This window comes from Adelges cooleyi, unplaced genomic scaffold (assembly GCF_023614345.1).
Source record: "Adelges cooleyi isolate 19-005CV unplaced genomic scaffold, UGA_ACOO_1.1 ACOO_flye_CR_arks_rails_tigmint_CR_PRNA_108, whole genome shotgun sequence".
Taxonomy (NCBI): domain Eukaryota; kingdom Metazoa; phylum Arthropoda; class Insecta; order Hemiptera; family Adelgidae; genus Adelges; species Adelges cooleyi.
This window is the reverse complement of record NW_026095761.1, coordinates 13,167,180-13,194,971: the sequence shown is the minus strand read 5'-3', so window position 1 is coordinate 13,194,971 and position 27,792 is coordinate 13,167,180. Positions and strand designations below refer to the sequence as shown.

Below are 27,792 nucleotides of genomic sequence, written 5' to 3'. Positions count from 1 at the left end.
GGTTGGAGAAATTTCATTAATTTATTATGATGGATTGTTGTGTTTCTAATAGAACAATACAAAATTGAAACGGTCCTACAGTTATTTATTCATAATGGAAATCGTCCATACCTATTCGTGTGATGGCCACTGCAGTTAACTATGAGAATTTACTGTTTATACTTAACTATAGACAAGAAAATGGCATGTTCAACTTTATTTATGCAAACGGGATAGTTTTAAATTGTAATTTCAACAGCTGTTATTAACTGTTATTTACTATCCGTTAATTAAGAAAAAAAAACTATTTACAATATGTAACTATAATATTTTTTATAATAAAATAGTTATGCAAGCTAAAAAGAAACCGGGCAATTAGAGTTGTTTTCTATTAAAATAAAACAAATTATAGAAAACGGTTTTGAACCCCCAAAAAAAAATCAACGTCCCTCGAGAACAGGTGTTATTAACACAATATCACGTGTGTAAGGCAGGTTATGAAACGTGATAGGTTTGTGCATCGTACAAGTGTGTGCTGTTTTAAAATTGGAAATATGTTTCTATAATAAAATATGTATCTGCACATATGGCCCACACCACATTTGCATTATATAGATTTCTATTTTTTTTTTTTTTTTTACAAATATATAGATGTTAATTCATACTGTGCTATTTTTCGGTTTAACTTGGCAAGTGTGGTAAAGTCGGAACGAGCAAAAGATTAATAATTTACACCTACGAATCTAGTTAGGAAATATCTGAGTGATTGTTGGACTTGTTTGGGACACGTTGACAAAAAAAAAAAAATACAACGAGATTTATAGACTAGATTTGCGGTAAAACCAAAATCTTGAGCAAGTCAAAACCGTGTCAAATAATTGTCATTTGAAAAATATGGTTTAGGTACCTTAGAAGTTATAATATTTGTTTTTCTGCGACATAAGTACGGTTTTCAGTAGTTCATTTTTACATTATGTCACAGCTGCATAGGCGTAACACAGTCTCTATCCCACCCCTTCCCCCAATAGTCCAAAGGCTACATTTATAAAAATGTTCCGTATATCCTGTAAACTCGTGTTAAGGTCCTATTTTAATTCCTCAGATATCTCAAACCTTTAGTGTTCCTTGTCGTTTTTGAGTTAGTGAAACGGTTATTAAAAAAATGGACATAATAATCTGGAAAAAAGGCTGCCGAGCTCAAATATTTGTGCAGAACTACAAAATCTGATTATTCTAAGTGGGCGCAATTTTTTGTTTATAAAAATATTATACGTTTGTTTAATAAAACAAACAAGAATAAATAAAATAATAAATGCATTTGCTGAAAAGGATCGCGTAAGTTTAGATTATAATTTACTTATTTGATTAATTTGTTTAATTTTTCAATAAAAAAAATATATATATTTATATATTATGTTTTTCATAAAATATATTTTCCGGTACTTACTTACACAATATGGGGGGGGGGAGCGGGTGAGTGCAAAATTATTTTGAAAATAACAGCTGGGACTGTAGCTCTTCCCCCTCCTAGTTCAAAGACCTAGTTACGCCTATGCATTACTGTAAACAGTGTACACATAATAATAACATGTAGGTACATATTTAGGCTAGAATATATTATACTATTTGAACAGGGTCGTCTTAGGCTATGCAGGGGCTTTAAGGGAGGCCATTTAAGAAAACCAAAAAAAATGTAAATTATATTATTCGGGGCCCCCGTAGGCCGGTTAGAGGGCCCTGGACTTGTGCCCTACGTGCCCTTACAGTAAAGACGTCACTGTGTTTGAAAATTATCATTAACACTGTGTTATCGTTACTTTTCACAATGCAAAACTTTAAATACTTCACAGATACTATTTACATGGCTGGGCGTGCTTACCTAAAATATATAAATACACTATTCTATGTACACAGAACGTTATGTTGGACAACAATACAAGGAGATATGATACGTTGGGAGGGGCTGAGAGGGTTCACTTGGCGGCTGTCGACTTGTCGACGGACGACGGCGGTGGTTGTGCCTGCGAGTCGAGCGGGCTGAGCCTGAACGTTGCGCGGTTACCGGTAGACGCCTCGGCCGACGTGTCTGCGGCCGACGGTGGCTGCTTGTTGGCGGTCTTGGCGGCGGCGGCTGCCGAATGGATGCAGCACGTCTGATGGTGGGTCTCCCAGTCCTTGTGCTGGCAGAACGAGCTGCAGTATTGCGCCGTGTTGCAGCCGCTGCAAGTTTCGTGTGCTTTCCGGCCGCAGTTCCAACAGCTCTGCGCAAAACAATAATATCACTTGATGTCAGTAAACGATACACACGAGACGGACCGCACATGAAAACAACGGAGCATAATCAAAATGAAACGAATACTCTTTAGAAAACACAATACATGAGGCGAAAAGGACCTCTTGTCGCAAAAATCAAATATTCAATTATCGGTCATGTGGGCAAAGTGGACTAATGATTCCAAATTCTGAATATTTTAAGACCAAACCCGTTCTCCTATCTTAAAAATTGGCCGAATTATATTTGCTAACATTTTTTTTCGGAAAATGGAAAATTGTTTGAGAAAAAAACGCTTTAAAGTTTTGAAATGTTGCCAACTTTTTATATTTTTACATACTCAAGGAATGATGACACTCAGAGACTTGACAATATTTCGCTCGGTTCTTACCACGAACAGTTTATGCGGTCATTTTAAGAATTGGACAAATTGTTGGTATTTTTTTCAACCAAATATAAGTGGGCATGTATCAATGAGATTCCAAGTACCAATATGATGATTTGATACACAACCAAACGTATCAACAAATTTTGGTATTTTGTATTTACATATAAAAAAAATATATCAACGCCATTTCTGAAGTTATATGGACTTACTCGATGTGTAGTAAAGCCTACCCTATTGTGGGCAATTGTAAAATATATTTTATTAAGATGTTAAACAATGATGTGTTTTTAATACATTGGTAAAACAAAACATTTTCTTTATTTCTCTCTCTTTTTAGACGTGGTTTTTGTATTTTAGACCAGCTAAAAATAACATAGGTAGCGTGTGTCAATTTTTTTCTCCACCAAACAATAAAACAATTGGCCAACACAAGGGAGATATAGTATTAGAGTGATTGAGTATTTTGGCATCGACACAGTGACATGTTTGTAAAAGTGTTCATAACTAAAAGCGTTACGATTATTACTTATATCGAGAAAACGCTTAATAGCGTCAAATTGTATTTTCGATTGATTGTACGTTTTTATTTGATAACATATCAGTATGTATTATTATTATTATTTACTAGACAGCAAATAATATTAAAATTAATATATATATATAATAAATAGGTAGGTATACGGAATTTTTGTTTTATTAAAAATGTAAATATAATAGTACCTTATGCAAACTATAAAATATATATATAAGTTATACAAATATAGACTGTCAAGTTAGTGGTAGTTATTCGGTATTTTTTTTTTAAAATCGCTTAACGCTTTTGTTACCTATGTTATTTGGTTTTTTGTTGTGTTTTTGACAATCTTTTTTTTTTCTTAACTCAACAACAGTGGAAATATAATAAGTGTCGTTGCTTACGTTGTACTGCGGCATTAGGGACGAAGGAGATATCTGACTCACGGCTGCAGTGGGAACGGTGCTGACGGTGGAACCTGCTAAAGACCTTCCAGCACTGCTAGCAGCCGCCACAGCAACGGCACCGCTTATCTTGGTCCTTTCCATCGCCACCAGCTCTACGATTTTGCTCTCGGCGGTCAACACTATCTTCTGTAATTCGGCCATGGCCTGGAGCTTGATCTCGTTCATGGACTCTTCTGATGAAGAGACAAGAAGACAAACAAAATATAACAAGACATAAGAAGTTACCATATTTTAGAGTTTAAAAAGCACAGGGGAGACGAACAAGAGTAATACGAGAAATCAACCACATATATTATTGGCGGTTGAGGCATCTATTTAAGGACACTGAGTTGCAAATACTGTACTATATCATGTCATTCTCACCGGCTCTTTTCTTGACGCCTTCGATTTTCTCTTCGGTCAAGCGAATTGTCTGCGATAGCACCTCTTCCGTGGATTTTTTCTTGATCCATTCGGGAAAATTGGTTTCGGCCAGTCCCCGTTCCTGCAGGATACCCAGAGCTTTCTTGGTTTTCTCGACCATGCTCAATATACAGTTCAGCATCTGTTCAACATCGGTTTAAGGTTATACTAGGTATTGTTCTATCAGCTATACAATGTGGATTTGAGAGGAGAGATCTAAATAGGAATAATTGTCCCTAATTACCTCTAAATGAATACGGCATGGGTTGAATTATACAATTGGCTCACTAACAGAAATTTAGCCTTTGTCAAAGCTTGATTTCAATTATAAGTTTTCCGATATATTAATACAATTGCGCAGTACTCTAACCTTTCGGACCCTGGTAAACTATAGACACTTGTTGTACATGTTCACGCTATGTTTAGATACTGCACACCACTGAACTCGATGTATAAAAATGTCCACTAGTAGGAGGCTGCCATTTTGTGAACAGTTATTGTTTTGTCCATGATATTAATTATCATGGGGTTTTCTACGATTTATCAAATATATGAAGGGGTTATCATCGCCTAACCAAACATTTTAACATGTATAATGGAAAAGTAACGTGGAATTTTTACTTTCCATGAAACTGGTACACAAAATGACTGCCTCCCAGAGTCCAGTGCTGCACACAAACTACTACTACTACTACTACTTAGCCAGCTGTTTATTAATAATAATATTGAGCAATCGTTGTCCTTACCACGTGTATGTTCTTCCACTCGTCCTCGACGTGGCCGCCCTTGTTGTTCTCTTCGGGATCTCCGTTGCCCCGGATGAGTGGCAACAGCGGCACCACACTGTAGGAGTTTTGCGGCTCCTGGCTGCCCAGATGCGGATGGTGGTACATGAACGGCATGCTGTAGTTGAGATTAGGTCGTTTGATGCACGGCTGCTGGTAGTCCAAGTCCGAGTTGCAACCGTTCTCGAAGTAAACGTTGCTGTCGGCGTAAGGCCGTTTGCTGCTGTTTGTAATGGACATGCTGTTATCCCGGGACGACGGAGACGGTGGCACAGGTTGTGTCAAAGGTTGTGTTTGTATGCGTTCCACTTGGTGGAAAATCTCTGACGGTTCGCTGGGTTGAGAGTCCCTGTCCAAGTAGGCGTTCTCGTGCTGTTTCAGGTACTGCTGGAGAGTCTGTAACAGCGTTTATTAGCTGTATACAAGTACCGTTCAAACACCGTCGAGGGGAGGATAGCTTAGACAATTAAATACGGAATGAAATGAGTTGAAAAGGGGATTGTTACAGAAAAATCTGATTTTAATAAATATATATGTTCAAGAAATGGCGTGACAAGCAAATGGAAGAACACAATTGCTTGTATCGAAGCAGCATAGGCAAATACCTACAAGGATGCATAATTTTATAGTAATGTTTGATAAGTCAAGACTCAATGTGTATACCGGACTTGTCTATCTATGTCTATATAATATACACGTCACCGTTGCTTTAATAGTGCACAATGACGTATCGGCAGAGAAAATATGTAATGTGAAAAGTTTTACCATAAAGTATGAATAAGCGAGACTTTTGTAGTATTAAACTGTAAACTATAAGACGTCTCGTGGGTGCACGCCTTTGAGACCAAATCGATTTTCTTGTTCGACACACGTGTCGTCGAGAACAAAACACGCGGTGCAATTACTTTTGTAATATTTCAACGGAATACCGACCAGGCGGCAATGGGCGAGACTTGCTATATACTTTGGTCGAACACCATTTCTAAGATATATACTTATAAATGAATACAGTTAGGTGAAAAAAAAAACATAAATAGGTAGATAGGTATGGTTAAATTCAGCTTCTACTAAATAAATTGTGTCCAGCAAAATATGCTAAATATGCTAAAGTTTTACTTCAGAGTGAAATTAATTGTTTTTTTTCTCTTTTCAATGTGTACATTTATGTCAATGTATGGACTTACATTATGCATAGTGTTCTGTATTCACATATACTTATTTATATATAAACTTATTGAATTTCGTTTTGATTTCTAAAGCTTCGAATCCACCCCGCAAATAAAAGCAATCTTATTAAAAGAATCTAGTATGCTTACACAAGCATTTCTGATAACATTAGATTTCCAGGTAACTGGAATATGTATTTAAAGGATTTTACGAATTTATGTAAAAAAAGGGTACATTTTTAGAACTAAAATACTATTTTTCTGCAAACGATGACTGTTTAAATTCAACGTTTTTAGTTATTATTTTGAAAATTAGCTCGATTTTCCGTGGAACTTTTATCGAACTGTTTTTTTAGTTTAAATAATTTACAAGACAAGTTAAATTTGTTTCAATATGGTTAATTATAGTTAATATGTTTTATGAACTATGTATATGTTAAGATTGACATGTTTTATTTTTATATAAAAATAAACTTTAAAATTGTGATGTGCGGTAGAAATAAAAAATGAACTATCCTCTAAGCCTATATAGTTCTGGAATCTGGTGTGTGTATATATCAAATAATAATATAACTTAACGATATATTCGTTTAGCGAGGGATGTTTTGGATACGGATAGACATATTGCGGTTTCAAAAGCTTACAGTACCGTCTGGGCAAAGGGGTTGCGGTGCTTAAGCCGTCAGCAGCTTTAGTTTTGCCGTCCAGGAAACAGCGGGCAGAGGAGGTCGCACGTGGTGGGACTTGGACGGGTCTCGCACGCATAAACTCTGACCGGTCGGTCGGACGGAATTCATCACAAGTGGTGCACCGGCAAAGGCGACGGCTGTTGCCGCAACACATGGGGCCGGTATAATGGACGACGACGCAACACATTAAAGGTTCATTCGCCTACCTTCTCTCCCTACAAAGGGGTGGACCCCGATGAGCGTCTAGGTTTTTGATTTTGATTTGATTTCACCCGGAAAGAAAGCCATTAGGAAATTGTCTTTAAACGGAATTGGCATTTAAAAGGTATTGGCAGCTAATTACTTGTTATTGGATAATATGCTTATTGTATCAGCTTGTCAATGTCATGTCATAGTTTAGAAAAAAAATAAATAAAGAAAGACTATAGTGGGACAGAAAACCGAAAACATATTTTAGAATCACTTTTTTTTTAACTACCCCATCTATAATGCCCCATTAGGACGCATTTGTTCTTAAGGCAATAAGGCGCTAAATAAACAGTGGCAAAAATGTAAATACGCCTCCGAGTGCAACATATACCGAATGTTACACTCAGCTGTTTGTTTAACATGGTTTATATGTTTTGTTTAACCTTCGTGTTGTCCGGAATACTTAAAAACGGCCGCCGAAAACTTATGCGATAAAATACAAGCATAAACAAAGTACACCCACCTGTTTATTGTTGCGAGCCAACGAGTTGAGTTCACGTTGGAAAGAAGGTATGTGAGTTCTCAAAAACGGAAGCACAAACGGCTTAAGAGGGAAATTGGTCATTTCTTGCAGATTGTGATGGAATTCTTCGACGCTGATCAAATTGCTCTGTAAGAGAAAAAAAATGTCAATATAAGCACATGTCTTAGGAGTGACAAATCAGTAATTATATATTAGCTTAGCAAACTTTAAAAATAAATAACATTACCGACATTGTTATTTTGAATTAATTATTTTTCTTAGTTGTATCTTAAAACCAAATGAATTTACAGGGATAAGAAAATGTTGCGACTTAAACCGTTGCACTGTATAGGAAAACTAACGTAGGTACTACACACTTGTTTTTTTAAAAGCAAATACCAGCTTCAAAATTGTACAGCTGAATTTTTCTCGAACAAATTAATATTTTTGTCAGTATTTTTAGAATTTATTAAATTGTAAATTTCTAAATATTTAATCATCGAGTTTCGGTTTAGGTTGATGTATGAAAATTTCAAAGGTTAACGATGAGACTTTGAAGAAAAAAAAATTGTTTAATTTACTTATTTACTTTACTCGAAACCCTAAAAACAACCATTTGCGTTTTAAGTAGATTTATTTGAAAATTTCGAGTTTTGGAAAATTGAGTTTTCATCTTAACTCTGTTTCTTATGTCAGGCTAATATCAGTCTTCAAGACCGTCAATGATACCTATCATGAACCGATCATTCTTAGCTGTTACCCAGCTAATTATTGTATGTGCATTTTACTTGTACCTACACACTTGTATTTTAGGGGATACCGTTATTAACAAGATTCGCAATCTTTTAAGTTTTTAGTTGTTTTAGATATGTTGTACTCACCACTAAATTGAAAATCTGAACCTTGACCCGATCGCTCATCTGCAACGATAATTGTCCACTGAACTGGACCAACGTGGTCAGAAATCGTTTAAGCTTATTATGATTCCTGAACGCGTTGTTCTCGGACGGAGGACTGCCGCCTATAACACAAGCCTGAATTGTAGGTATGCCAACAAATGGTGTAGCAGATCCGAAAGAACTTCGTGAACAATTTAAGTACAAACACACAACTCAATTATGCAAATGCTCGAACAAAATTTTATTTGTGCTAAAACACAATGTGTAGCAGCATAACAATAAATTTCTAACGAGGTGTGTTCTGATATTGACTTATTTTTTTAACCGATTCGCTTTTTTTATTTTTATTATTAAATTCTGTTCAAAACGATAAAACAGTTTTAATACAGAAGCGAAGAAAGAATTCATATATTTTGACAGTAACATTGTGTTTCAGTAGTTTGTTCATATTTTGTGTTAGGGTATTATTGTTACAATACAATTCATAAAAAACCAAACAATATTGATAAACTCTACTGAAATAATTTATGATTAATAATTTCATTTACGCTTTATGCAATTTAAATGTAGCTGAAATATATAGTTTAGAAAGTTTTTAAATATTTAAGTTTTATAATTAGAGTAAAACCAGTTTAAAACAGCTTCACACCTAACCTAACCTAACCTAACCTAACCTAACCTAATCTAACCGACATAATATGTTTTAAAATATATTTCAATAGAAGTCATAGTTAACTCGTTAAGCGTGTGTGGCTAAGCTTTTGCGGTTTGCTGGTCTATTTTCTATTAAATATTGCAGTCAATAAAAAGGTTAATTACAGGAAAAATCCACGTTTGTCTTTAACTCAAGTCTGGGTTGTACAAATAGCCCAATTTTGTCAATTTTTACCAGTTTATTTTAAAAAATTTGTCTAAAAAACCTGATACTTAACATATAATTGATACTCACTCTCCGGTTCGATGTCGTTGAGGCCACATCCGACGGGTTGGAGCGACGGGCTGAGCAACTGATCGCCGCCGGACGATTCGGTAGTGGAATTTGTCGACGAGAAACCGACGTTTTCTTTGGATTTGATTTTAGATTTACCTGGAGAAGACAAAAAAAGGAAAAATGAAAAAATACCGGCTAACCGTTTAACAATTGCTAAACGTAGGTATATAGATAATGTGATATTATAATAATAGTAGGACACAACGACAAATCCGTCATATTATAACAAAACAAGAGGCCTTTTTAAACGACGGTGGCGGCCGGCAGTTCACGGACAGGGTTTAGAGGAAATATAATAATATATATTACACACACACATACAAAGCCTTACCAAAAGCCACGGTTTTACCCGCCCAGTACGTGTCCGAGTGTTCGTGACACGTCCATTAGCGGAATTCAGTTGTGTCATACACATAAACACACCGCCGCCGCCACTGGCTGCCACCGACACCACCAGCGCCGGTGCCGTTTTCTGGGAGTTATTAGTTTTGGCTGCAACTTCTGCGGTTGATGTACCACCGTGGCCGCCGCCGCCGTTGGATCCGACGAGGAGAAGAGAACGTATATTTTATACTATATATATAAATATAATAATATAATATGTTATTTGTACCCCGAGGCGGCCCGGGTTAAGTTCCAACGACGACCGGTTTGGAAATTTTGAAAAATAAAAACCATTTTTTTCAAAAATACAATATTTAGCCTGTGTGTTCTTTGAGTCGTCTTTAAGAAACGAGTATGGCCGTTTAGATACAAGTGCAATTGGTCGATGAATTGTTCGGTATAAGAAGTTTGCTATGTATCTGAGACTTTAGCTCATAATTACCCAGACAGTGCGAAAATTCCAAACTCTTCGATTTTTATAATATCTGAAGAATATCTTGTAGGCAACAACTTTAGGCTCACAATATATTTACAAAATATTCAATAAAAAATTGGAATAATATTCTAAAGACATTTGAACTTATGCGCTGAACTGAATATTACTATAGCACGCTGTGTTAATTTCTATTGGTTTTAAGAAACCATTTACACGACGAAACATAACGTTATATTCGATAAAAATGTAGACTACTTTGATAAAATATATACTTTATTGGTTTATTGACCCCATAAAATATATTTTATTAGCGTAAGTTTGTCTGTTTATCAATTTAATATAATTTATATCAGAGTAATAATTACTTCATATATAAACAAGGGTTGACTTGGATTAAATAAGGGTTGACAAATTGACATTTATTTTAAATTGGTTATTTTTTTTCGTCGTGTGTGTGAATTTTTTACTCATAAAATATTATCGTCATTAAATTGACTAATTATTTTTAGTATTTTTTTTTTTTTTTTAATATAAATTTTATAAACTAACAAAAATCTGATACGCGAATTTATATTATTTTATTCTGTCCAAAATTTAATAATTTATCCAAATCTGCGATCCACCGATGTGACATGTTATTTTGACTGGGCAGCAATTTATGGACTAATTTCAACTATAATTTTTTTTTTTTTGGCAAAAAAGGGAAAGGTGATCCTATTTCTCGCACAAAAGAAACGTTTGCCGGAACCAAAACGGGCTAAGGGGCACAGGTGTCTGCGGATTACCGGGCAAGCGATTCTCACTTACCACCACTGTCTTCTCTCTCTCCTGTTTTTCAAAAGATCACGAGTATCATATTTCATTCGGAATACACGTTGGTTTCCTACACTTTAACTATACACCCGTCGGCTTAAATGACACTAACCGTTTGTACTTGCGTGGGAGGACCTTGTCATGATTTGTCACCACACAAAATCCCTGCAAGAATTTAATCAGTTTACACTGTGTAGGCGTTTTGAGAATTTACAACGTTAATAATTCAACAGCTTCAGAAATCGTTTCGGCGCGTTCAAAAAATTGCATTCACATTATATTTGTTCGGAAGCGGTTTTAAGTGTTATAGTTATAAAATGTATTGAGTGTAGCTTTTTTAAGTTTAAGGGTTGCTAATAAAATGTTTTGTAAATGAAGGTTGAAATAAAACCTAGGCCTTTGGCTTGGCATCCTTTACAGATGTGCGTAACGCTACTTTTGAGTCGACCTTGTACAATGTCTATTTGTATTTACTTTTACGGTTGAACTATCTTATAAGTACATATAAAAGTTCTAATACTATAGTAGGTAGCTAAACCCATACATGAACTGAAGCGATCACTTCGTATACAAATAGAGGTTGATAAGTTAAGACTAAGCATCGCTATAAGGTTAAACGGACAAAATCCGTTTAACGGTATTTGGATACAGGGTGTTAAAGTCTGAATTTGCTTCACTTAAAATGATGTGTCACTTAACGCCACTTGTACTAAATGAATAAAAGAAGTGTTGGAGGGTATTTATTTTAAATTAAACTTTAAAAGTTTGTTTGATAATTAACTATTTTAATTATAAAATATTTTTAGTTAAGCATTAAATAATCCCAAATCATTTTTACTGATATAAAAGTTGACTTTTTAATCATGAATAATTTTATAGGTCATTAAAATCAAAATTATTCAAGATTAAAGAGTTATAACTTTATAGTAATAATAATATTATTTGTATTTTAATTTTTTAATATTATTTATAGAAGTAAACAAATAATACTGTGATAATCTTTAACCGAATATTTTTTAAAAAGTCAAATTATAAAAGAGAACAATTTTAAGAAAATCTGCTGAGTGGATTTGCTTAAATTTATATTCTCGCATTTTAATAAAATTATATTATTATTTATTGAATTATGATATTCCTACATATTTGATAAAGATTGGGTTAGATTACTACTTAGGCTTAGGCTCATCACTTATGTTGTGTCTTCTGCTAGACAGTAAGTATTTAAATTTGCATACTTATAAAAAAAATCACAGACAATAGTTAAATTTACCATTAATAAATAGTTATTTTAACCGCTATTAAATGGATAAATTAAATTGATAATGAAATAATAATAGTATGTTAACTTTGTATTAGAACAGGTAGTTTGAATAAAATGAATTAAAATAATGTCCAACTCTGTTTTATAGTAAGTTTTGTCCAGACTACAGGCGCGTTTAATATTATTTATTAAGTCTATATAAGATTTATCCAAGACATGCTAATGGATTCAATTCATTGGAGTAAACCTACCGAAATTTTTACTCAAACCAGACGAGGACCATAGTGTTATATTATGAGTCATGAGTCATGACACATTACCCAGGCTGATGAACACTCAATACACTTGTCTTGGAATGTAAGTATGCCTGTATGATAAGTATTACTGCGTTAACACATGCGCGTTTGTTTTACAAACTCAAAAGTTGTGTAAATATTAATGTTTTTTTTTTTGTAATATTTTTGCATTTGGAGCAGGTGTATACCACATTGTACAAGACGACCTGGCGTACGTCTTGGAAACGCCGCCGGGTTGTTCAAAAAGAAAATGCTGTACATTGTCTAATACATGAGCTAATAGGCGCAATTATTACATTATGTGTACACAGGTGTCGCACAGTATTTTGTCAAATGCATTTTTTTTTTTTTTTGGTTGGGTTTGGTTTAGATACTTTTTATACTTATGTACTTTTTATCGTTCAATACTTGTATGATATAAAAAAAAAATCTGTATTATTTCATTGTTACTCAATGTAGCTCACTAAAATCGCTTGGTCTACAAAAAATTAAATTATAGAAAATGAAGGTTGGTAGAACTGAATATTTTTTTATACTCATTTGTTTTCCAATATCAACAAGATGAGTGTAACCACGTAAAATAAAACGTTAATTTTCGGACGTACAGTTTTAATAAATGCCATATTTTTTGAGAACATTTTTCAAAAACTAGACTTAAAAGTTGGAAGGTGAAAGCCCAATTTTTTGATATTAAATTTCAGCAGGGCACACTTTGTGCGATACAAAAAAAAAATGGTAATTTATGTATTATTACTTTAAAAAATGTTCCATCAAGGACATAGGTATCTAAATTCCAAAAAATAAAAAAACAACTAGAAGTGTAATAACTTTTCCTTGAGTTTGAATGTACACTGAATAAGACAGTAAAAAAAAAAAAATGGCTATTTTTTTAAATGGAAAATACTAACAAAGGTAAATATTTAGTAATTTTATAATATTGTAATCTAACAAAAACAAAAATTTATTCACAAAGAAAAACTCTAAAAATTGCAATTATTTTAGGAGAAAACTAGTGTCTATCCATAATGAATCGCCCTGTATAGTCATAAAAGCTTTAAAGCTTAAATGTTTCAAAAATATCGACCAGGATAAAAGTCGTCGCCTGTGTCAAAACAGTATAATATGACATTCAACAAAACTGAGATATTCATCTGTTCTCGTCCTAAACATGTTGATCGTACATTTTGAAATTCAAGCAGCATTATGTGGATACTACAATAAGTTTTAAAAAAAAAAAATATATATATATGTATGTATGTATGTATATTGTATACGCACTAATTGTGTATTTATAGTGCACAATAGTTGTGTATTTATCGTTGTAAATATGAATTGTGGTGTAATAATAGTAAAAACAATAACGATAAAAATATTAGTAATAAATTATTTTTCTTGAGTAAGATAAGTGTTCTGCATCTGCACGATAGGAACTATTGTTTTTTATTTTTACAGACAAAAAAACTATAAGTTTTTTGTGCAGGTGTTATAAAAATTTAAGTCGAATCTTATTGCATAGTTCTGAAAACTAAATAACTATTTGACTATAATCACCCGACGGTTAGGTTAGGCCGTAGTGCAGTTTTAGACCAACGAGGCACCCCCTTTTTTTTTAGACAACACACATTTATATAAAACATGGCATCCTTGAATATGAAACTGGCATATTTTGGTCTGTTCTCGTCCCAAACACACGTTGATGGTACGGTTTGGAAATTTCAAAAACAGCATTACGTCGTGAAATGTGAACTCTACAGCTCACCACTAATCGAAACTTTAAGCCACGAAGGGATTTCGAGATGAGGTGACGTGCATCAGACGAGATAAGAACGAAAACGTGCTTACGGTGTCGGTCAGGAGCACTCGAAGGGGATCACTGGGGTTTGTTTATTTTTCTAATGGCCGAGACAAACATATATAACAATATATAGTGTTGACGGAGATCAGTATGTTTTTACACGATAACGCCGTCTACCGTCGGCCCTCGACCGATTGAGTTAGGTAAAAAAAAAAAAGTTTTATATATAAGTATACATGTAGAGCAAGAGAATTATTATTGAGAGCAAAAGGTTTTGTTTTTTATACCAGCATAGACATATATAACCGTAGAAATATATAAATCGGCACAGCTGTTCCACCGAGAGACTTTGGCGTTTCATACACTCTCTCTCTCTCTCCCTTCGCCCTTGAGCCAATATCTTAGGCGGCTGCTATTCAACCTCCACCCCCACTCCTACCTCTTTCTCCTCGTCTTTCCTCGCACGCCCAAGTAAAATTAGCGTATTCGTTGCGACTTTACGACCTTTAATTTAAATTGCCGTTCGGCCCGGAATATATAATAACATATAACTATATACACGGTTGGAAAACGGCCAGAAGAGCGGAACGAGGGGTGGCGGGGGACGCAACAGAAGTTCCTAATCGATTTCGGTAAAAATTGGTTGCATCTGGGAAGTTAAAGTTAAGCCATGACCGGCCGACCGATACCGTTAACGCACACCTGAGCTCCGTCACGAGGCGCAACCGAAATATCCTACCCCTTCCCTATGGCCACCCCATAAGCTCTGCGTATCCCCCCGAAACTACAGCCCCTTCTTGTCATCCTTCAACGTTAATAACCGACACACACACACACACGTCGTAGGTATTTTCATGTTATATAGTTTAGCTGCCGCATGCTGTCGAATGGATTCCGACTTGATAACAGTATAGAATACCTACCATATGTGAGCTGTATCGATTAAGTTAACAAGATATCTAAAAACTATGGAATATAAGAAAAGACAAAATTATAATTAAGCGAAGAAAAAAACAGCTCTAGATGAACTAGACGGGTTAAAGGTTATATTCCAACTATACATTCATTGTGTCCTTATTATAACGCCATTAACCATAATACTTATAGCTGATCCCCAACTAAAAATTGTTTTCCATGTGCACTTATCGGTTATAGCCTATAATTGGCTTCTATATATTAATATAGGCACTTTATATATTTATTTATGATTTAAGTCTACGATATGAATAAATGTATACAGCGTGTTGTCAATGTATGTATATATATATATTATATTATCCTTTTGTTATATGAAATTACCGGTGAAGTGTGAATTTTTGTTTTTTGAAGTTTTTCGCGAATAGGTCGGCTAAGGGTCTATTAAAAGTTACGGCAGCCAAGTCAGTTGCCAAGTTTTACCCTCTCGTCGACGTTTTATCTCTTTCCCTCCCTCACTTGTCTTCGCCTTTGTCCCCGTACGGTGTTATTATTCATTCGTACACAATACATTGTAATGCGGTTGACATAACACACATTGCACGCATATGGCTTTTTTTGTTTTGATTGTACATAACATTATATTGTACAAGAGAAAACAATGAATGCGCTTTGGTTTTGGTGGGACGAGGCAGGATCGACGTTTTCGGGAAAATATATTTTAAAGTACACTACTAAAGGCGTGGTTTATTTAAATTTACACGAATCTCCTCGGTGTAATACGCATTGTTAAACGTATGGTGCTGCCTAGTGATAGCGTATAAAATATGTTATTACTGTATATGGTCTGCTGGTATACATGCGGTTTGTCGTCCGTCATTTTCGGTGAACTGGTAAATTGATTATTCGCCAAGTACATTTTTGGCAACCGACCAACAGCACCAGTACACGGTCACACTATAAGTGGATCCCTTGAAAAAAGAGCGGCCGATGAAATTATCTGCACAGGTGTCATGGGCAAGTAGTGAAAATTGGTAAAAAAACAAATTCAGATTCTAGAAAATCCCAAAGCATTCCACAAGTCTAAGTCCAGGTATTATATTATACAGAATAGATTTCAGAAGAAAAGAGAAGACATATAATATATAAATATAGTTTATTTTTAATGCATTTTTATGGCGTGAATCATTAATGCCCACTGTAAGCTTTTAATATTAATTAACATATTTTCTTAGTAAAAAAACAGAACTAATAAAGCGCGACAGTTTATCGACCGGTTAAGGTACGTGCAGAACTTCACAAAAGTAAAGTGTTTCACGAGGATTTAGAGATTTCAGCGCAGAGAAAATATTGTGCTTTGGTATTAAAGAAAACGGCTGTTTTGTATCTCAGGCCGGCGATGAGTTTTATTTATTGTACAGCGCGTTGTCAAGTAGGTAAGTACTAAGTAGGTAAGTATAGCGAACGTTTGAAGTTTGTATCAAAAGTGTTTTGAAAGTATATAGTCGTCAACAGTTGCTCGCTGTTTTCGGGTAGACTGGCGGTGGAGAGGGGGAAAAATAACAATACGGTAATCAAATGAATCACAATATTATTCTTTAAAATTAGAACTGTTTACCGACTGATTACAACTTTGAACATTTGAAAAAAATACAAAGTCTAACCAAATCTTATACAATAACTAATTCAAGCAGCCTCTACATTTATTCTTATTTCAACAAATCTCTCACTACAAAATTAATGTAGGTATTTTGAAAAGCACTAATTTTAAGTTTTAAGCTTTTTAGTATCCCCCAGCCTGTAATCGCATTTTCAAAAAACTACCTTTTTAATAAACTAATGTGCTGGAAAACAAATACAAGTGTTTCCTATTTTTTAAATTTTTTGTTTGCATTTATCAGAGTCGCTTTTTTTTACAATGAAAGATACGACAACAAGCAAAAATATGTATATTCTAAAAATTTGGAGTTACACCAATTTTTTCAATGAACGACTCATGTGTAAAATATAATTTTCAACTTTGTGGCGGGTAAGGCTTAGAACGGTAGTAATCTTTCTAGCCTTCTTAACAGAGACTATTTGAATAAAATAGACGAAGGAAATTCTTGACAAGTTTGCTATTAAACTAATCGAAAAATTAAATTTAATGTAAAAAATAAATCATAAAATATAAAATGTATATGTTATTGATAATTTGTTTTTAATAATGTGTTAAGAGTGTAGGCCCCTTACGGCTCCATTTTCTATATAAGAAGTTGCTTTGAGTAAAAATTTAGTCGGCCCAACTATTTTTATTTAGTTATTCTAACCAGCAGAAATGTATTGTTTCCCAAAAGTAACCATAATTATTTTAGTTGGACCTACTATGTATTTTTTCTGTGTAGTTGTGTAGACGGTTACCTAAGTGTCGGTGTAAGCGGATCCCGCATAAGCTGATTAGTATATAGACGTACAGTATGTAGGATAAAATTGTACTTCATCCCCCGTTTGACCCCTTTATATAATCGGGCAAGGCTCGAGCCTGCTATTATCTATACTATTACACGGAGGACAACGGTCAGGGCGATAATGTATTCCATTTCCGGGGGGGGGGGGTCTTGACGTCGTTTACACCGTAATTAAGTACCTACCCGGCACACACAGAACCGCTTCGGTTTCACCATATAAGTTTGTGTAAAACAATAATTATCATAACGATAAGGTTATTCGCCTGTGCATAGAGACGGACAGCTAGAGAGCGGCAAAACTTTAGGCAAAGACACGGGTCGTCGCCAGATTCCAGACAAAGAAATTATAATGTGTGTGTGTGTGTGTATACAACACTTAATGTATTCTATAAGAAAAAAACTTTTCTGCGCGCTATATCTCAATGGAAACGACTCGGCCGGGAATTAATTTTCGAACTTTAATTAATAACTCGGTTCACTGTGGCGGGCTCTCTATGGATTTCGAATAAATCATGTTTGGGCGAGTCGCGGTAGGGGGGCAAGAGGAGAGAGACGTCTGAGGAGGGCAAAAAATAAAAAGGGTTTACAATCGGCCGAACATTATAATAAATTTCGGGGGGTTTTTTTTTTTTTTAATAAATGCGCCGGCGACCGACCGACAGAGGTGGTGGCGTGAAAGTTATTGGAAGGAGACCAAGAACGGCGGCGGCGCCATATTTTACTATATAAAGAACGTCAATCGCAGGTGTCTCGAGGACGAGGACGTGGGAAGAGGGTAGTAGACCTGTGCGTGAAGGGGGAGAGCACTATGCGTGTAACAGACGTGCCGGCTTCAATTTGCCTTTTATAATATATATAATAATAATAATATGCTCTTTTTGTTTTTTATTATATTATAATTAGAAAACTTGACACTCGACTACGGCTATTGCGTTCGGGTCTACCGCGGCGGCTACCGTTGAGCAAATGTCGATTTGCCGCACTGAGTTTTTACTTTCTCCAAGTACCTAACTGTATATTATGGTGGCTGAAAAGAAAATGAATTTCGATGTCTTTGAGAGCTTATGTTGCCTATAGAAATTAAATAAAATAACACAAAACGCTACACACGCTCTAAGATGTGACATGGCTAATATAGATGAGCTAATAATTAATATATAAGAACAAACCAACGCCAAGATCACCTGGCGGATATAAAGGATTATGTTGTGTGAAGGTCGAGCAAAGACGAACGGGATGTCATTACCTTTATCCAGTTCACATTACAACCTCCCAACCTTTTGCCCATTGTATTGTGTTTGGACTTAATTGAGTTATTCAAAAATAGTTTTCACTACATTGATATTTTTGTTTGTATTTTAAACGAGAGCTATAAAAGTATGGTGAACTTAATTTAAAACCTGCGCCTTTATGAAAATGTCAATCCTTATTTGCCAAAAATTACTTAATACAATATAGACTATATCTTATATAGGACTACAATTGTACCGATTTAAAATGTCTTATCAAAAGATTTTCGAAAAAAATCATGTAAATATATTTTATAGGTTTGTCCAAAAAATTGCAAATCAAGAAAGTCTACACGCCTATCCGCACTTGCGGCAAGCGTTTTTTTGTTAAGTATTTTTTTTTTCAAATGCTAGCATTTACCACGGACCTTTTGCGTGGCGGGTACGTTATAATATTATTATTGTGTTGTTTTGCATGTGGTTGCTGTTGGGACAATTGGTGTTTTCCAACTTGTTGATACAACCGGCGACGGTGCCGCCGAAATGAAATTGCCAAACCGGGTTTGTCGAAACGAGTAGACAACGGAAAGCAATTAAAATGACTTTAAAAAAAAGCGAAAATAAGTCAACGACGTGCCTTAGATATGGTTAAGGTCGACTGGCATTTAGATTAGTATGGCAAGTCAGCAACAAAAATCATGTCACAACGGAATATAAATAAATAAAATTAAAAATCCTATATTGTGTTACCTAGTCTACTGGAAAAATACAATTAATATTATTAATTTTTAACAATTGTTGAACTTGTTTGTATCTACTCAAAACGAACTTAGACTCACAAACAGTCACATCCGGCGCGTTAAAATATTTCACAATACTCCACAAGTTTTTTATTATTAGACTACTTTTTTAACCGTTGACTGTGGACTCGCACATCGTGTTCACCGGTTTATGTGATCAGCCGCTTAGCAATGACTGTGATCAGTAATAATACATTTTTTTTTTAACAAAACATTTTCGCACCCACGGCCATGTCTATAATACTTTTTTTTTTTTGCAGAAAACTTTAATGAAAATTTATTCGTCATTTTCTTTTTAAATTTATAGTCATCTCAAAAGTAAAAAAATTATTATTAAAACATTGTTTCTACCTACCACACATGTTACTACTTAATCTACGACGCAAACGACTATTTAAAGTAATAACTAGTGTATACTAGTTACAAAGCTCAATAGAGTTATGTAATAATTTTTCAATACTAGGCATTTGTTTAAAAACTATAATAAATTAGCGTCGAACTTTAAATTTCCTCATAAATTAAGTTCTTAGCACTACACTATGTGTCGTTTGTTGTAAAAGTGAATTATCTTCTTGTAATTGAATTTTGGAATAATAAAAAATATGAAAAATTTAGAGTTACACCACTTTTACACAATAAACCACCCCGATATAATATACTAATAAGTAGGTATCCTATAATACAATCTATAATCGTTATAAGCATAACGCGGTGGTCGTATAGATAAGTAAAATTAAAGGAATATACATTTTTTTTTTAGGGTTTATAACTTTGATATTAACTACTCGCATCTAATCTATTACAATTAATATTATGTTTACTACACTTGTATTATAGCGGACAACAAAAGTCTTGCGAATTAATAAAGTGCGGATAAAGTCTGGTTTTGCAACGCTGCGATAATTTAATTGGTTTTTAATTATTAGGATAATATGTTTTTTATTATAATACCCCTGTTTTTTTTTCTGGTTAAAATATTAAATAAAAAGCGACTTTAAAGGTTTATTGGGTGATTTTTTTTTTATCTGCTTCCTCAAAAGGATAAAACCCAGAAAAATCAAGCCACATATTTTTTATGTTATAGCGTATGGTGAGATCACTTACGGGTTTGTATCCTGTAAGAGGAATCCTTGTTGTTGTTGTTGTTGTTAATGATAATGGCGTTTTCCTCTGGAATGCCGGAATCTCGTTCGATCATCTCTTCTTTTATGATCTTCGGTTCCATCGACTGCAACAAATTGCAAGTACTAATTACTATTTACTGCAGTTATTAGTTGCACAATTAGACCTCGCATTGCAGAAACGACGGCCAGTAAATGTAGAATCTATTTAAGAGGATATTGCCAGACAAAATTTCGACAAACCTCTTTTTTCCATAAATATTGCCTATACAAAACTCCTTGAAAACAGTATCTATCGTCGATAATATTAAATATGTTTACTTAACTTAGTAATAACCGTGTTTAACAAAGTTTAATTGGAATTTAAATTATCTTCAGAGCCGACATAAATATTATAGACGATGCAAATTAAATGATGATAATGGATAACGAATAATGTAATAAACAACTTGTTAATTAAGCTTTTCAAATGGTTGGCATTATATATTATGTATACGCCTGTATGTCTAATGCAAAACTCGGCGGATCCAACAAAGTTAACTTTTAGCGTTTCGACAATTGGACAAATAACTCTGCGCAACTGTATCAATATTCCGTACAGGCACATGAAAACGCACTTGGATTTCAATTAAGACCGCACTAACCGCGGTGGTAAACTATAGTGGTATACTATGTAGTAGGTAATCTAATTTCGAACAACGGTCAACGAATATTGGACAATTTTCATTGTAGTAACCCAACCCAGTTGCGTTGTAGGTTGTTTCACGCAAGGCCTTAAATATCTAATTTACAAAAAATGTGCTTTTTACTCTTACAATACTTTGTGGACTTTACAGAAACTTGGGTTCTGAGAGAAAGGACAACAACCCCCCCCCCCGGGTTAACAATATTAATCTTTGGATTTTAAATTTAGGGCGTTGTTGATGAAAATCGGAGGAGAAGGAGGCAGGGGAAAAAACGATTCGACGAAAATGGACTGTTTCGAATATTAACGCAAGTGGAAAGCGTTAGAAGGGGGGAGGGGGGACGCGTGACTGCTGCTGCGGTCGACTTAACGTTTCGCGGAAACATTGCGAATTTGATTAAAATCGCTTTACCGCAATATGGCGCGATCCTTAAAAAAAAAAATAGTTAACGATGATGACGCTTACGCTCGCACTACCTCTCCACCATATCTACCCCGTCAGGCTGTGTGTGTACACTTAGCCACTGCCGCGCGCTACACACACATTAATATTATATCATATCGACCGGCATATTATATTATTATTATATTATAATATACACATACAATATGTATATCACACGGTACTTTGCGTAGTCCAGTGGCACGTTCTGCGTTTTTCTTTTTTTCCCCTCTCCTCCTCCTCTTTCTGTATATTATTATTATTAGATAAACATTAACCAGCTGCTGTGGGTGCTTTCAACAAACGTTGACTGTGTGCGTATACTGTATACAAAAGAGAAATAGTCTGCGGGGCAGCGAAAAAGCGAGTGCGAGAATTGGGGGGATGGTGGAGGGGGGAAATGGTGGCTGGGGGGGACATCGTCAGTATGGAAAAAAGGACACATGTTTTCTATCGACCGTCGAGACGGGGGCGACCGCGTGTACAGGGTTCTGCTTCTGCTTTTGCTACCGCCGTCGCCGCCGCCTCTGCGTGCCACTCTTTTCCGTGTGTACGCACACGTACGACGCGACGCTTATTATTACCGATATTATTATTATTATACATCAGCGGACAGGTCGATACGCACTACGTATATATATATATGCATATCGCACACGTAGCTTTTCATCGGCGACGTCGAAAACCGATAACGCGTCGTGACCGTCGCGGCCCGTGACAACGGCCCGGTTGCGACGACAAGCAGAGCGTGAGACAGGAGAATATTATATATATGTATTTACACACTGGGTCGTCGTCGTCGTCGTCGGAGTAACGCCGTGGGAAAAACGACGAATTGCACAAACACCGAACGCGACGTTTATAATAATCTAAACAATCGCGGTCGTTTAATATGAGGTCCCGATATTTTACACCCCTCGTCGGACTTGCACTACCCTTCCCGGTGACGGCCGACTCTTAAGGCGGAACACGTGTTGTGCTCTCATCGCCAAACGAACGGGCGGTACGGAGAGAGGGAGGGGGAAAGGGAGGGGTGGAGAAAGAGAGGGAGAGAGAGAAAGAGAGGAAGAAAGAAAGAGAGAAAACAAAATTGGAAACAAAAATATATCAAACTTCTTTATACGAAGACGACGGCAAAAGTTGCTGTACGGTGTTTGTGCTTTAAAAACTACAAAAAATAAATAAATAATGCCTCGAAGAAAACCCATACTTCTTACTGTTTACTTAGGGTCAAACAAGTGGATCTTAGTAGGAACTGATGGCCGGCCAGTAGCCCGTGTCTGAGGTCGGACGCAACGAATGAGTAACAGGTTTATATATTAAATAAGCAAAGAGACTAAAATATATTTTATTAATTTTTTAAAGCAGGAATATTTTACTAAAAATTCTGACTGGTCGATAACCAGTTTTGACCAACTATTTTTTAAGTTGTAAGAATTTTAAAGTGAGGACGGGTTGGGGAAGTGCGCGCAGATAAAAATAATACTTACACTCCGCACCTTTCCTCCTGCCCCAAACTTGAAACTTCAAAAACTTCAAAAATAGCTGTTATCCAAAAGTGGTTATCCATAGGTCAACGTTTTTAGTGCATAATTGTCAATTTAAAATGCTAATGAAACGTATATGCGTTACCATTTGAGTTTTAAAAGTTGATATATAAAAAAAAAATCACAAAACAATACCGTCTACCAAAACCTAGGTTTAAGTAGAGGACACTTCACACACTTGGGAGCTAAAATATCACCTTCGAGAACATCTTCGAAGCCAGGAAACATTAATTGTCAACCTCGTTCGATACGCAGTTGTATACAAGTTTCAATAATTGTAGAACGTTAAAAATAAATGTGTCTGAAAAACTCACATCTGCATCAACGGCTGCTGCCAATATAGTAAAACCAATATTATACATATATATATATATATATGTAGACTATATATTATATAGACTGTATATTCGGTAAATCCAAGCTGACAAAATATACAATTTATATTATAACATGAGTTTTTTACCGGATTCGACCGGCATCGTGCACCGTTACCGTTATATAATACACTAATGACTCAAATAGGATATAGAAAAAAAAATTACAAAGCCAATACATATACATACATATATAGGTATTTTCTCAAGCATGTTTTCGGGAGGGGATCTACATTTTTAGATATACACCTAGGCGCAAGTATGGGGTGGGTGGTGAGGGGGGAGAAAGGTCTTGGGTTCTTTAAACAAATACAATCGACATTTTTTGAATTTTATTTGACGGTTGTCACAATTTCTGAAGAACTCTTTTGATTTTGAATTACCCAAAAACAACACTCACCAAAACACACTCAAATAAGTAATTCACTTGTTTAGACTTACATATATTTTTCGTTTGACCAATGTGTTCTTAATCCGTTGGCATATCATCGTTGTCACTTGTCTTTATTGTATAATAATATTATGCGGTAATCGGGGGGTTTCACACAAAGAACGCGGCCACCACTTAAGGCCTAAACGGAAAAGTTGAAATTTCGAAAACCGGCTACGACTAAGTGTGAGTATGTGCGTTACCTACTTACGGTTAACATTCACCGGCAACCGCAGCTAGGCGGCCGGGGTTGGTATTGTACTTGCCGGCACTTGTTACAACACTGTTCAAACGGGCACCTGTTCAAATGCTGGATTTTTAACGGTTTTTGGTTTTCGACAATATACATATATAGGTATGTATATATCTGTCATTGTTATAAATTTGTTCAGTCAAAGCGACGATCGAAATTACTGTCAAGTACGAATTTCGACCGTTTCGATGAAAATATTATATTATAAGCGGTGAATTTTAAAATAATTAAATTCTATCAACATTATTTGAATATGGAATATCATAGAAAAAAAAATAAAAACGACCACAGTAATCAAAATAGTTGATATAATTAGGTATGTGTAAAAATTAGATAATTATATCCGTTTTTATTTACTTTTCTATGAAAACCCAATTTGACATTCAATTCTCAATTTTTGGGCAACACGAAAAAATCAACTTTTTAGATTTCTAAACTCGACTTTAATGACTTTCTGTTAAACAAATCAATATTTTTCGTCCCATGTGTAGTAAGTATTCATTTCTTTACTTATAACCCCTAGCCATATTATTGTAAATCAAAAATATGCTTTAAAGAGCATCTACTCGCTCCTACGTTTTATTTAAGTATAGGCAATATTTGAAGAAAAAAACATTTTTGGTTTTAATCATTTTCCACCATGTCAATTTATGAATTTTGTTTTTAACTCTTACAATTTTTTTCTATAAGTAATTTTGGCGGTAATAAATAAATTACTTGCAGAGAGTAGTCCGATTACAATTTATGTATAAATATATATATTTTTTTTAAGTAGGAAGATAGATTCTTGCTAATATACCTAAACCAAAGAAAATAATCAATAAAAAAGTGTAAAAAAATCGGTCATAAGCAAACTTTTATTATGGGCACGTCTGGTTTAAATAAGAAGTATAAACGCGCGAAAATCTAAACACACTGAAGTACATTTACCATTTTTTTTATTTATTACCTCATTAACTATTAGACTGTTGAGCGCCAATGGGGTTTAACAAGATAACCATTGAAGCCCGTGTATAGTAGTCTATTTGAAGAAGATTTCGAGGTCGCCTGTGTTTGCTGTGAGTTTAAGACGCCGACACGGTAAAATGTGTTGTCTTTGTCTTTGCGCACAATCTTGTACCGCGCTTAACTGGCTTCGTTATCGCGTTAAACATATTATTTAGCATTTCCCCTCGTTATTCTACCCCCTCCCCCTTGGTTCACTCATAATAAATTGTATATAGTGCCTGTGTAACCGTAAAAATCCGCTAAATCCGCCTCTGCTCGTTAATTCGACAAAAAAATATTAAAATTTTGTACACGATGTACACTAATCTTCTAGTATAAAGTTGATATTTTGTTACATAAAAAAACTGTTAAAAAGAATCAAGAGTTAAGTTATAAAGTGGGCAACCTAATCCAATTATAAGGTAAAATATATTTATCATTTAAGACTTTTGATTTCCACCTTATAAATAAAAATAAATTGTATTTTTTTGACTTGAATTGTTTTAGTTTCGAACTTTTTATAGACTTAACGGTAAGTAAAGGAGCATTGGCGGAGATCAAGGGGGAGGGGGTGGGATATGCCAAACAACGTTAAAACTTAATATTAGCTGCGCTTTTCAAAATACCTACGTTTATTTTTTTAGCGATAGATTTGTTGTAAGTACATCAATGTATTTACATCACTAATTTGATTTACGCCAATGTAAAGGAGTGTTTTTTTTTTCTAATGTAATACTTACCGGTCGAGTGATGGCGGTCACTGTATTGTCGAATATAAGATGACTAAGATAATTATGTACTCGGAACTGTTTGTGTACGCGCGGATGGTCTCGATATTGTGTCCGGAAACAGACGGCGCGACGACACAGGCAACGCACGCAGGCTGCGGCCGGCGAACACTGTGTCAGGTCGCGTAATACCGGCGGTTAGAGCGTGCGAGCGATGTCGGCGGCGGCGGCGACCAGCCGGTCGTGTGAACATTTCCCGGCACGCCGACGCAATGCATAATATTAACACAGCCGGTCCAGACAGATACGTCGCCTCTGCCATTGACATTGTTAATTAAAACCGCGGATTTCGTCGAAACTACCGCCGCCGCACACTGCTATAGGTACCTACTACTACTACTACTACTAATAATAACAACAATAATAATATTCGTGCTGTAATAATATACAACAAAACGCCGCCGGGACGGGCTCACGCGCGCACCGCAATAGGTATACGCGGCCGCATTGTAACGGCAACGTAGAGACGACGTCCGCGGAGGTGCCTGGAAAGGACGGGCGCGTTTGAGCCGCAGGCCTCGGGCAAAGGGCTTATCGCGGACGTCACAGGCACGCGTTTTTACCGCCCCGCCGCCCCTCGTCCTGGCCGCCCCTATAATATAATAAACATAAACGGAGGCGAAAACCTGCGGGCCGCAAATATGTTCTCATTCCACTACGCCCGTCTCGAAAATGGTAGAGCGGCGGGTTTAGAAATTTGCAAAACGAACAAAAACACACCTGCCAAAAAAGCACGACAGTAGCGCACGTAAACGGGAACGCCGCGTTCCTTTTGATCGTCGAGAGCACAGCTTTCGGTAAATGCCAACACAACAGGTAGCTTTGTAAACGTTAACCATAAATACAAAATAATTATAAACAAGATTTAACATCCAGACAACAAAGAAATGGATTGGATTTTAATTATTAGATAAGTATTAAAACTTGATATTGTTTAAGTATTAAAACTTGCCGAGTAAAGTTTTTAAACTTTAGGGTAAACTTGGACACGATATAAATAGATCCGCCGATAATTTTTTTTGTTAAACAACACCAAAAATCTTAAAAAATAATAGAAGTTAATGTCTTATGAAGTATTATTTTGATAAAACAAAACTTTTCCGAAAAAATAACAATATAAACACAAGAATTATAATCTTCTAGAAACCTGTTATAAAAAAACAAAAATAATTTATTTATTTATTTATTTTATTTATTTATTTACTATAAAAAATAGTTTACGCCCATGGGGCAATAGAGCACAGGATAATATTTTTTTTTAAATTATTATAAATAATTACATTAACACTAATTAAAAAATTATACACAAATAATTAAACGACATTATTTAATGATCAATATAACAAAAATGTTCCAAAGATTTAAGAAGAACTATGTAAGTTTTTTTTATGTTGTTACTTCCATATGTCATCCTATTTAAATCTTATTCGGAAAACGTTGTCATCTATTGGGAAGAGTATAACGGGCTTAGAATAAGTTCCTAAGAATTGCTTAGGGAATATTCGTTTTAATTGTATATCTTTAC

The 27,792-nt window shown here is 35.2% G+C and overlaps 1 protein-coding gene across 1 annotated transcript in view; it reads right to left on the bottom strand.

The window, feature by feature from the left end:
• Positions 1-595: 595 nt before the first annotated feature.
• Positions 596-27,792, bottom strand: part of LOC126841383 (protein CBFA2T1) — a 56,964-nt gene continuing 29,767 nt past the window's right edge. Inside the window, exons 3-11 of the mRNA XM_050577836.1 lie at positions 26,220-26,398; positions 20,745-20,868; positions 9,223-9,360; positions 8,256-8,395; positions 7,375-7,521; positions 4,769-5,203; positions 3,984-4,164; positions 3,558-3,793; positions 596-2,240 (exon numbers count right to left, since the gene is read on the bottom strand). Coding sequence (XP_050433793.1) covers positions 1,953-2,240; positions 3,558-3,793; positions 3,984-4,164; positions 4,769-5,203; positions 7,375-7,521; positions 8,256-8,395; positions 9,223-9,360; positions 20,745-20,868; positions 26,220-26,398 — 1,868 coding nt within the window. The 3' untranslated portion in view covers positions 596-1,952. The remainder of the gene's footprint in view (positions 2,241-3,557; positions 3,794-3,983; positions 4,165-4,768; positions 5,204-7,374; positions 7,522-8,255; positions 8,396-9,222; positions 9,361-20,744; positions 20,869-26,219; positions 26,399-27,792) is intronic.